General features: G+C 37.6%; 1 protein-coding gene across 2 annotated transcripts in view; it reads left to right on the top strand.

Moving 5' to 3' along the window:
• PPP2R2A (protein phosphatase 2 regulatory subunit Balpha) overlaps positions 1-12,863 on the top strand; it is a 79,495-nt gene that overhangs the window by 31,487 nt on the left and 35,145 nt on the right. Inside the window, exon 3 of one of the 2 annotated variants that reach the window (XM_045774144.2) lies at positions 1,005-1,143. The exons of the other annotated variant lie outside the window; for it this stretch is intronic. Coding sequence (XP_045630100.1) covers positions 1,128-1,143 — 16 coding nt within the window. The 5' untranslated portion in view covers positions 1,005-1,127. The remainder of the gene's footprint in view (positions 1-1,004; positions 1,144-12,863) is intronic. 2 annotated transcript variants of the gene reach the window in all.

The raw sequence follows: 12,863 nt of genomic DNA, 5'->3' as shown, positions 1-12,863 counted from the left end.
GAACCTGGACATTATTATTCTTGCTTTCATCTTTAGCTCTCCACACCTTATCAGTGATCAAACCTTGCATTATATACTTCATAGATGTATTTTAAAATCTCTGTACTTTTGTCCCCTTTTCGCCTTTGTGGTTTAGTTAATGAAATAGTTAATATTAATAAAACCAATTTTATAGGTTTGTTGTGAGGGTTAAATACCTAACATACCGTAAGTGCATTTTAAATGTTTGCTACTTATGCTAATATTGTTATTGTACGAGCTTGGCTCAGATCATTATCATTGCTTACCAAGACTTGTCTCTAGACTTCTCTCCACTGTTACCCTTCTCCCAGTTCCCAGTTCTGTTCTCTTCAGCCTGAGTAATCTAAAGGCACATCTAATTGGATTACTTGTATTTAACACTTCCTGGTATTTAAAACTTCCCAGTGGGCTCCCTTTTAACATTGGGGTAAAGTCTGTAAAACTTTCTGTTAACACACCTTAATGAACTCTAGCTTCTCTGTGTAAACAGGCTGCGCTTTTGTACTGGGGTTTGTAGGGGGGTCGGGAGGAATCCTGTCAAAACAGAGTTGGGTGTGACTTTGCCAGGACAGATGGACAACAAAGGGCTTTCTGGTTCTTAAAGCATAGCCATAATAATCCTAGTTTGTAAAGATTTTAGGCAGGTATTGATAACCAGATGCCCATTCTGGTTATAAAAATATCTTAAGGCATGCATAGATGTACAAGCTTTGTGTGGTACTACTTTGTATAATCTCTGTGGAAACTATGTGCATTATATTTTGATAAGGCAACTTAATGAGGTGATTTGCTTTGTGAAATGAATTATGAGCCAGTTAAGAGTGAACATCTAACAAAGATGGTAACGTTAGGTTTAGAATGGTCAGTTTCGAGCTCTTCATTCTAACATTTTATAACATTAATACACCAAGGCTTGTTTGTTAAGATCACACCTATACAGCAAATGTATTAGCAACTGTTTATCTTTTTGTTCTTTGTTGCAGGAGGGTATGGTTCCATTCCATTTTATCCAAACATGATATCAGATTATCCAGGAACAAGTTAAAAAGAAGGGAGACTGGTTCCAGAACACATCTCTGGAAATTACCCTTTGGACCCTGACTCTCATGGCAACATTACAATGTAGGTTCTGTATGAGCATCAATAGCCAGTGGTCTTTGTTGAGCCTATCACATAACATGTTCCTGTTCACTGAGTCAGAGGTTGAAAAAGGTTATTATACAGGCTGCTAGCAATTACTTTATTATTGGAAATCATGGTGTAATCAAAGTGATATTTTGGTCCAGAGACCTAGGAGTACAGAATCTTACCCACGACCAGTCCTGCTTCAGCCTGAGGCTTCTTGAGTGTACAGACAGTCGCTGACTTAATGATGGTTTGACTAATGATGTTTCAACTTTATGATGGTACAAAAGCTGTATGCATTCAGTAGACATTGTACTTTGAATTTTGATCTTTTCCCGGACTAGCGATACACGGTATGATACTCACTCCCAGTTGGCCACGTGACCACAAGGGTAAACAGCCAGTACACTTAACAATGATTCTGTACCCATACAACCATTTATTTTTCACTGTTGCGATAGTTATTCAGTAACTTACATGAGCTATTCAACACTTCATTATCAAACAGGCTTTGTATTAGATAATTTTGCCAACTATAGGCTAACGTAAGTGTTATGAGCACATTTAAGGTAGGTGGGGCTGAGCTATGATGTTTGGTAGGTTAGATGCATTTAAATGCATTTCAGTTTATGGTTTTTTCAATTTACAGTGGGTTTATTGGTCTGTAACCCCATCTTAAGAGTATCTATATGTAAAGAAGCAGCAAAGTGGGGCAGCTGTAACACTTTGTTAGTAGTTTGGGCTTTAGCCTCAGGCTCCAGGGAGCTTTGCTGGACCATTTGGAGAACTTTACCTAAGCCAGATTGGCCTCTGTAGCCTAGAAACAGTTACGGTAAATGCTTGTTTCTTTGTGCAGCAAAGCCCAAACCCCAGCCAACATCTTCTGCTTACCAGCGTGCCTACTGTGTGCCACATTCAATGCTCATTTCTTTACATTTATTGCTTGGTTACCCCTCAAAGCAACTCTGAGATAGGTATTTAAAGATGAGGAAACCGAGTCTTTAAAAGCCTTAGTTACTTCCTCAGGGTTATATAGGCAGGTGAAGTGAAGAAATGTCTAGTCTGACATCTCATCATTTCCTGCACAAGTTTCTTACTTGTGGCCCCAAGAATGTATTACAGATACGCTAAGATAATGGTCCCTTGTTCCTGGGGATGCTTGCTGGGCTGGACAGGGGGGTACTTAGCTGATTAGATTTTCTGACTGAATAGACATGAACAGCCTAATCTTTTATACTAGTGTGCCATACAAATATTATATTCTGTGTATGCCCTGACATGAGGAAGATAGAGACACACTGGCCTGTTCCACTGAAAGTAACAAGGGTCAGCAAAAGAAAGCATTTGTTCCCACTTCTTACAGCCATCCTCTGATCAGCCTCTCTGGCTACAGTAATATGCCATAGTCAGTGCCAAGTGGGAAAGATTGTTAGGAGAATCTGGAAGGGAGACAAAGAAATGGTTTGAACCCACTCCCCTAGTAACCGGTGAGCAGGTCAAACCTTACTTACTTTAACAGGAGGAAGAGATTCCTAAAGGGATGGCACACACTTAACTTGCTTTTTAGGCCATAATAAAATGTTCTTAAATCTTGAATATACCACTTTTGTTGGACAAGTGGACTGACCTTTGAGAAAAGGTAACAAAAACTTTGAGCTCCATCTAGAGGTCAACAATGGTAAAGAAGCATCATAATGGGAAATAACTGAACCTAAAGCTAGCCTACAAGAAAGAAGCTGGCAAGAAACTAGCATTTTATAGATGCATTATCCAGAAAAATATTTTCTTACTTAATAAGTAATATATACTTATTTATATTAGTTACCTTTGAGAAGAAATTTGGGGTAATCATACTATAATTAGCTATGTGGGGTCAATCCTGAAATTCAGTGTTTGCTGTATTAGGGTATATTGAACTAATAAAGGAGAAAGGATCATGAAAATAGGTTGTGTCCAAACAAAATAGCATGCTTCTTAATGGGAGCTCTGAGCTCTGAGAATGAATTTCTGTGCTATCAGAACATTCTGACAGCAGGTCCTTGACTTTAGCAGAGCTAAAGGTGATCAGTATACTAGCTGTGTTCTGACCCCCCTCCACCTCCCCAGCTTCTGAAAAGAAAAGGACAATGAGCACCAGAAGATTAATATGCCGAAGTCCAAGTTGCAGGCATATGTTAAAACTTCTTAGAAAGCTAACATATAGTTTAAGTTTTAGAACCTCAGCTGACTAAAAGAAAAATCTATTTCAGACAGAAGTCTTAGTCCTGGTCAGATACTCCATGGAGGAGAATTAGTTACGGTGCTCACCTTTACAGTATTTACTCCTTTTGTTCTCAATGTTTTATTCTTCTATTCAGAACTCATACATAGTATTGTAACTATAGAATGAAAAAGTTAGAAGTCATGTTTAATTTGTAGTAATATTAAGAATATATGAAAGTTACATGTTTTTTAACAGTTTCTGAAGTGCTCAAAAAAACAGAAGGATGGAAGCATCCCACAAAGGGACGCAGAAGCCAGCCTGAAAGAGCTCTCAATGACCGAATCTGGAATAATTTGAACAATACAATAATGACATAGTAAGATTATAACCCAAAGTATGAAATAAATAAATATGAGTTCGTATAGGTAAATAACCAAATAAGTGGCAGAAGGAAGACATATTTCTCCAACAGAAGAATTTCATGTAATTTATGTAGATTAACACTCCCAGTCCTTAAATGTAGGCTGCATTTAATGACTTTTCTACCTCGTGGAGGAGGGGATAACTTTATAGTGGAGAAACCTGGCAGTCATCAATAAGAAATATTGTTAAAATGTACCCTTGCCTGATGTGGTAAGAATGACACTTCACCTCTGTGATCTTCCTGCCAGTAAGCCATACTAGCAAGTGTGGCCATGAGAAAAACAGTCTCAAATTTAGGGACGTACTGTAAAGCACCTGGCCAGTACTCTTCAGAACTGTCAAGGTTATCCAAAACAAGAGAAATCTGAGAAACTGTCATAGACCAGAGGAAGCTAGAAACAAGAGGACTAGGTGTAATATGGGATCCTGGATGGTATCCTGGAACTGAAAAAAGACATTAGAGAAAAATGAGTGAAATCTGAATGAAGTGTGGAGTTAGTTAATATTCCAGTATTGGTTCTTCAGTTGTGACAGAAAAACCATAGCAAATGTAAGATGCTAACAAATAAGGAAATACCTAGGCGGAGGTGTACGGGAACTGTCTGTACTACTGTCTTTGCAACTCTTATGTAAATCTAAAATTATGCTAAAATTAATTTATGGAAAACAAAGATTGGGTTTGGTTAACTTTTGTGCTATGTAGCTTTTGTTCAGTGATGTTTGAGAAGTCATCCCCAGGTGTCTTCAACAATGGGGAACTTCTCTGTTATGTGTATATGCATTATCACTTGCAGTTAAGTAGCATGTAGTGAGTAGTGATCAGTGACACAGGAATCTCCAGTACCATGGTTTACTGATGTAGCAGTGGCGGGAGTTGAGCAGAGTAGAATCGTGCTTTACTGCCTCAGTTCCGTTCTGATTTCACCATTGATTGACTTATAACTTACAGAAAGTAACTTGTGTTAAATCACTGTTTTTGATGAATTCCAGGTTACAAAGAAAGAAATCTGAGATCCGTTTTTGTCAGTGCGGTCTGGACTAGTGGACTAACAGAGATCCATGGTCATGGGTGGAGTTATGCAGCATTTACAGATGTGTTGCCCTTTCAGGTCTTTAATTTTCCATATTCCAAGTTGCTTGATAAAAAGCGCATTATTTTTCTCAAGCCATTATTATGTTTTCTTCCTCCCCTAGATGTGTTAACTGAATACATTTTATATATGCTCTGTGAAAGATAAATCCTCTGTCAGTGTTTCTTTGCAAATGATATTTCTTTGCAAATTTTGAAGTTCCTAATTGACTTACTCATGTCCAAAATATATCTTAATAGTACAGCTGAGAGACTACATCTCCAGTAGTCTTGGAGACTTGCCTAATGGTTAATGAAGGGCAGAGGGAAAGAGTGGAAAGGGAAGAGGATTTCAAGAAAAATGATAGCAAAATGTGAAAGGATATTGGCAGAATAAGAACATTGGATGTTTCCCTTAAATTCTCTAACACTTTAGATAACTGGAAGACATTAGTGAGCATCTTTACACATTTTTAAAAATTTTTGGATTATTTCGGTAGGATGGCTTCTGGAACCTGATACAAAGTTCCAAGAGAATCAGTGCTTTGTGGCTGTTGATATAAATAATGAAATAGTTTTCCAAAATAACTGGATATGCTTCTCTCTGCAATGTAGGTAGAACAATTTACACTTTTTCCTCTAGCTTAATAGACAGAAAATGGTGCTTTAAAAAATTAATTTAATTTTGAGTAGATATTTTCTTATATTTTACCAGTATCGCTCTTATGTGAATTCTCTTACCATGTTGTATTAGCTGTTTGTGGAAATACAAGTATTTTTTTTCCTAATCCACTTGTCTTAGATATTGTGTAAAAATCACATTTTTCTTTTATTACGTATTATCCCTCTGGTGTATTTCTACCCCTCCAAAGATCTAATATGAAAAAAAATTTTTCTCCTGCTGGGCCACATACAGAAAGGCTAAAGGAATGGGGATAAGAAAGGTGATATTTCAAGCAAGGCAGACAACATACCCAAGCTAAAGAAGGAGGCATTAGAGTGGGCCTAAGTGTAAATGTGGAAGCTGTATATAAAATACATCAGCCTTTCTAGAGAATTTGGCCAATGCTGTGGTACAAGAAAGGAGGATGGGTATATTTAGGGGAAAGGTTCATATTGTTTTCTTATGATATAATTTGCAAACAGTGAAATTCACCCATTTTAGCTTACAGTTCTTCAAGGTTATTTTTAAAAAAAACATACAGATGGGGGCGCCTGGGTGGCACAGCGGTTAAGCGTCTGCCTTCGGCTCAGGGCGTGATCCCTGCGTCATGGGATCGAGCCCCACATCAGGCTCCTCTGCTATGAGCCTGCTTCTTCCTCTCCCACTCCCCCTGCTTGTGTTCCCTCTCTCTCTAGCTGGCTGTCTCTATCTCTGTCGAATAAATAAATAAAATCTTTAAAAAAAAAAAAAACATACAGATGGGGTGCTTCGGTGGCACAGTTGGTTGAGAATCCAACTCTTGGTTTCAGCTCAGGTCATGATCTCAGGATGGTGAGATCCAGCCCCACGTTGGGCTCCAGGCTCAGCGTGGAGTCTGTTTAAGACTCCCTCTTCCTCTCCCTCTGCCCCTCCACCTTGCACGCATGCGCACTTGGGCACGCACGCTTTCTAAAATAAAGTAAATCTTTTTTTTTTTTTAACATTTTACTTATATATTTTTAAAGATTTTATTTCTTTATTTGACAGAGACAAAGCGGGGTAGCTGGAGAGGGAGAAGCAGGCTCCCTGCTCAGGGAGCATGAGTAGGATCAAATATGCTCTGTAATTTTTTTAAAGTGGGTGTTGTAACGTAGATAACATTCTTTCTTAATACAAATAGATTTTACTTTTTTGCACTGAGAATGTAAGGTATACATGGACAAACTTTGGAGAGAGATACACTAATACAACCATAGTGGTTCTCAGAAGTGAGGTTAAAAGTGATGATTGTCTTTTTTTACAAAGCAGTTTGTGGGACAAGTTATTATAATTCCATTACAGATTTTACATAAATCATAGTGTATATAAAGACATCATATACATATTTTATAATTTGCAGAAGTTTGCTAAAAGACTGTTTAGCGATTACCCATCGTTATCTCTTAGTGGTGGGATTTCACGTTTTCTTGTTCTTTCAGTTTTTTTTTAAGTTGGTTAAAGTGATCACTGTATTGTTTTTTTACAAAAACAATTGTCTTAAATATTTATATACTTAGGTTCCTGTAAATCTTTTTAAGTACTTTTATTGCAGTACTGGTTTTTACCTTCTGCCTTGGAATTGTAAGATTACCAAGTGGTTAGTTAGAACCAATGGTTCTTAATCTTTAGCTAGTTTATTGTGGTTAGAGAATGTGGTCTTTAAATTTGTAATTAGAATTCTTTAAGGGACTGTGTGGCTCAGTGGATGAGTCTTTTAAAAATTGCATAGCTCTTTGGAAGATAATTAATTTTTTATATTGGTAAAAGTTCTCTGCAAGTGTGTATCAATTATATCTTTCAAGTGTGTATACTTTCTCCTCCCTCCCCCTTCTTCAAATCTGTCAGGCATGGAGAGGCATATGTCAGTCTTATACTGTAGTTAAAATTTTTGTCAATTCCCATGTTTCTAATAACCCTGCATTGTAAAAAATCTTTGGGTGTAAAGATTCGTTACTGTTAACATCTCTACCACACTTTTTATCAAATATACACATTATAAACTCTTTTGTCCTCTTGAATTCTTTTTTACTTAATTTAACCAATGATTGGAGGCAATATTGGCATTTACTAGGAATGGGCCAAGTGTGTTAGCTATTTGGCAGTTTGCAGGATGGTCTTGAACAAGAAAAAATCATCCTGCTCTGCATGACTTAGAATATTCTGCCAAATGTTCATAGTACTGAAAAAAACTTATTTATTCTGAACCTAAAATACAATTCTTTTATCAGGTTTTTTGTTGTTGTTTTTGCATGGGTTTAATGTACATACTGAGGTTTACTGTGATTTACACAAGGGAAGATTGTGCTTTGAAATATTAGAATTTTTTTTTTTTAAAGATTTATTCTATAAAGAGTGAGCAGGGAGGAAGGGCAGAGAGAGTCCTAAGCAGGCTCTGTGCCACCAGCAGAGCCCTAAGCAGGGCTCAATCCCAGGTCCCTGAGATCATGACCTGAGCCAAAACCAAGAGTTGTACACTCAACTGACTGTGCCACCCAGGCACCCCTGAAATATTAGAATTTTACAAAGAATTCTCCATGATTTTGCAAAGTCACATCACCAGTGCAGGCTGTAGATGGTTTTTGAGTTACCACTATTATATACCTGTATAAGTCTGCATTTGTAACTGATCTGTTGTTGTGGTTATTCTGCATACAGTGTCATCATGCTTGAATGTTTACATACTGGTCTTAAAAAAAAAAAAAGACACCCTTTTTTCTGGGACTGCAGTGACCCATGTGGTAGATACCTGTTAGTATCCTACAAGTCAGGTCTTTGTTCTTTTTTCCGGTTTCGCTCCTGCCTTTTTTTTTTCTCCCCTATTGCTAGCCCTTCAAGTTCTTAATCTTTTCTACTGCAGTATCTAATCTGTTAATGCCATCCAGTGTATTTTTCTTTTCTTTTTTTTTTTTTTTTTAAAGATTTTATTTATTTACTTGACACAGAGAGAGAGACAGCCAGCGAGAGAGAGAACACAAGCAGGGGGAGTGGGAGAGGAAGAAGCAGGCTCATAGCAGAGGAGCCTGATGTGGGGCTCGATCCCATAACGCCAGGATCACGCCCTGAGCCGAAGGCAGACGCTCAACGACTGAGCCACCCAGGCGCCCCTCAGTGTATTTTTCTTTTCTAGGTGTTCCTTCTTTGTCTTTTCTCTTATATTTCTCAACATGTTCATAATTCTATGTTCTGGAGCATATTTACAACAGCTGTTTTAAGGTTCTTGTCTGCTGGGACCTTCATTCCATCATTTTTGTTATTTCTGGTTCTGTTGGTAATTTTTCTTCTGGTTATGGGTCACGTTTTCCTACTACTTTACTTTCTGGTGATTTTGGAATGAATGCCATAGTGAATTTACGTTGTTGAGTGTTGGATTTTGTTCTAGCACATCGTTACTTGAGGTAATTTTGATTTTTTTAAAATTTAGCTTTGTTAGGACAAATTCAGTCTTTGGTGCTGATTTAGTCCCACTACTAAGGGGATGCTCTTCTAAAGACTTTACCTGATGCTCATTAACTGTGAGATTTCTCTATTCCAGCTGGTAGGAATCCTTAACAATTCTGAACCCTCCTAAGCTTTCTGGTGGTTCTTTACTAGGCCTTATGGAATGTTCAGATGGGTATTAAATTAAGGATCCTAAGTGTCCTCTCTGTAAATCCCTCCAACTTTCTTTTGGTACTCTGCCACAAATTCCAGCGGATTCTGCTTTCTCTAATCCCCAGTTTCTATCTCCACAGCTAAGTGAGAGTGCTGGTCTGTATTTGAATTCTTCCTGACTACACTCTCCAAAAGTAAAGCGGGTTAGATATACGACTCCATTTCTTTCTATTGTCTAAGGGTTCACAGTCTAACAGTATATTGTTCGTTTTCTAGTCCTTCCCAGCAAGAGGATGCATCCAGATTGTCTTATTTTCCCTCATGGCCAGAAGCAGAAGACCAATCCTTACCCTCATCCTCACCCACATGTCAGAGCTAATAATTATTTGCTCACCTAATGTATAACAATTATTGTTCATTACTACCATGTATATATTTTCCCTTGTCTGATTTTTTATGCTGAGAATGTTGTATTTCTGTGCCCTGTTTATTATACCACTTAAGAAATAGGGAAGATAGGTAACAAGAAGGGAATGTTACGTCTGGTGAAATAAAAACAGACCAGTAATACTGCTGTTGTCACTCTACCACCATCAGTTACCTACCACTCCACCTCCAAAAGAAAGCAGTTATTTTGCCTTTTTAGAATGAAACCCAGCTACTGATGGTTTAGAAGGAAAAAGTGTTGGAAGAAATGAGTTCCATTTTATATAGTGCATTATAATTCCTTGGTTTTTATTAACAGTGTGTAAGATTTAACAATAAAGGTCAAAAACATTGTGCATATTAAGTTTTCTTACTAAAAATTTGATTGTGCCTTTAAGTGCTGTCTTTATTTTGGCTTGGAATTCAGTCTCTGCCTGAAATTGCTGTGTGTTGACTTAGTGCACAGGAGGGCAGTTGAAGGGCAGTCGTTCTTTTTATTAACTATATTAGAATGTTCTTTTATAAGATTAACACAGGCAGTTTTTTCATTGTGAAATAACATTTTTATTGGCCATAGGAAATATCTTATTATTTTCTTTAAAAGAGGAAGTTTTTGTTTTTCGATTTTTGTTGTTTGTTGCTATTGGTTTGGGAGAACATGGCCCAGTTGATGTGTTATACTGGGCCATCCCTTGAGTTTAGTAGTATGACTCTTTTAACAGTGAGGTTAATGTCTTTGCTTTTTTTAAAGCATGTTATAGTTACTTTAATCTCTAAAGTGTTCTCAAGTTTTCGTTAATAGTTTGTTTTAAAACTATTATCCAGGAATCTAAATTTTCTTGAAACACATTTATGTTTTCATCCTGCAGCAGTCCATGTATTGTAAGATTGTTGTTTTATTTTACCCATAGCTCACTGTTTAAAGGTTCAAAATTATCTTCGGTCCAGCATTCTTGGCTTTGCAGTAGCAGTCAGTGTCCACTCTGTTTTAGACTAACACTGTCCAGTGTGGGAGCCAGGTGTTGCTTGTGATGACTGTATTAAATTGTGCAGATACAGGAGACTTCCATTGTAACACAGTTCTGTTGAACACCACTGTTGTGGACTTCCTGCAGTCATCACCTCTATTTTTAAAAAATGGTATGGAACATTAAAAGAATATTTTCTAGGAGTGGATTTATTATAATTTTCCCAAAACTGATACCCTTGTTTGGTCAACCTTGCTGGGGTGTAGTGTGATACAGGTGCACGCTTTTTAGAGCCATGCTTCTTCCTCACCTTTTGTGCATCATGGTACCCCTAGAAAGCAGTTACGTCAGTATGGCACACTGAGGTAAATAGGTTGTTCAGGATAGGAGGTTAACCAATTTGGGTGTTTTGCAGTATCCAGTCAAACTCATAACCCATTCCTGGCATACCAGTGTGCTGTGGCACCTGCAGTTCAAAGCTCAGTTTCATAGTGTTCTTCTTAAGTGATTCCTGGATGTTTTGTGATTCTGTAAGCAGCATTTGGTTTTGCTTTTCATATGTCATATTCTCGGTGAGACCATGTGAGATCTTGGCATTTCACGAGTCAAAAAAAACTTAAAGCATCATCCACAGACTTGGAGATTTAATAGGTGCTTGTGTATATTTGATTGTTCGTATGCTTGTGTACAGATGGCTGAGCATCCAGAAATCAAGATATCTTTTCTTTTGGGGGGAGGGGATGAAGGAACACCATTGACACAGTGCCTATTTAAATCCCATCATACAAACCAGGAAAATAATTTACTTATCTGAAATATGGCTGTATTAAATACATGAAATATAAAAATTACAGCAAGGAAGCCACAAGTCTATCCACCCACCTCCACCAAATGTAGTTGCTTTACACTATTCTACTAAGCAGTGGTTTGGTTGGCTATTTCTAAAATTTTATTTGTTGACTTTTGGCAAGATGAGTAATAACAAATACCAGTATCTTAAGAATATCTGTAAATTGAAAAAGTTGTATGCCTTTCATTCATTGTTTCTCTTCCTTCCAAAAGGACTTCTGTGGTGTATGGTATCTTTGGTTCTTGCCCTTCCCTAACATTCAGCCTCTCTTGATACTTAGGCGAGGTGCTTAGTTGTTTCTAGGATTCCTCAGCCTATCTCAAGTGTGCCTGTTAAAATTTTGTACCCTTGCTGCAAAGGTGGTTCAGTATTAAGGATTTATAACATCACTTTACTCTGGAATTCTAGTTGTTGTAAAATAACCATTCCTGGGATGAGTGACCATTGTGAGAACAGATGTCTTTTTTTTTTTCTTTTTCAAATTTTTATTTAAATTCTAGCTAGTTAACATATGTAAGAACAGATGTCTTATTTTTCTTGTTGCAGCTTGCACTAAAATACTGTTCTTTTTCTCTTCTCCTTTCCCTGCCCTACCCTTCTCCTCCTTCTCCCTCTTACATGCGCATAGACACAGACCTACACACTTTTCTCTGCTTCCCCTCCCTATCACATATTCAGTGACTGCATCCTAACTTGCTTCGTGAACCAGTACTGTCTTTAGTACCTGGGGGTAGTGTAATCAAGGCTGCTTTATTACTTGATCCTTGTCCTCTCTTATTATAGAGACGTAGACTCCCCATCACCACCATCCCCATCCCGCATCTCTCTTCAGCCCTTTTGCTATAATGACCTCCTTAATCATCTCTAGATTTTTTTCCTGGCCAGGTCACCTAAGGAAGATCAAGACTTCTCCACTTTTGGAAATCGAGCCTATCTTGCAGCATACCTGTCCCTCCTGCTTTTCGCTACTCAGCAGGGAAGTTAGTCAGGCTGGTCTTACCATCATCCTTGACTTATCCCTTATTAAGTTATAGCCATGACAGCTTATCTGCTTAACGTGGGGTTGTGATTAATTTAAGTGAATGCAACAATTTGTACCTGGGAAAAAGATGAAATAATTTAAATACTGAGCCAACACTATCTATTATTCATTGGATGAACAGGAAAATGAATCTCGTGTTAGGTGTGAGCATTTTAGCAAGAGTTCTAGAGTTCATGGATACTTTTGGTGTGCAATGACTATATTCAAATTAAGTAGTTCATTTGATGCGTTAGCCAGAGAAACCCTAAACTAGCAGTGCAGTAGGGTAAATTGACTGAGTTGGACTCACAGCAGAAAAGAATTTATGCTTGTTTGAGGGGTTTGAATTTAAAGATGATTTTATTATGCATGATTTTTACCTTATTCCCCAATTTTAGAACCTAACCTTCAAATAAGTGAGTCCATATATTCTGTCTGGTATTGTTAGCTTCTACTTATTTTCTGTCTCAAACTGTACTCTAAT

The sequence above is a fragment of the Ursus americanus genome, chromosome 13 (assembly GCF_024610735.1).
Source record: "Ursus americanus isolate L20-20 chromosome 13, mUrsAme1.1.p, whole genome shotgun sequence".
NCBI classification, from domain to species: domain Eukaryota; kingdom Metazoa; phylum Chordata; class Mammalia; order Carnivora; family Ursidae; genus Ursus; species Ursus americanus.
This window is presented reverse-complemented; position numbering and strand designations above follow the sequence as displayed.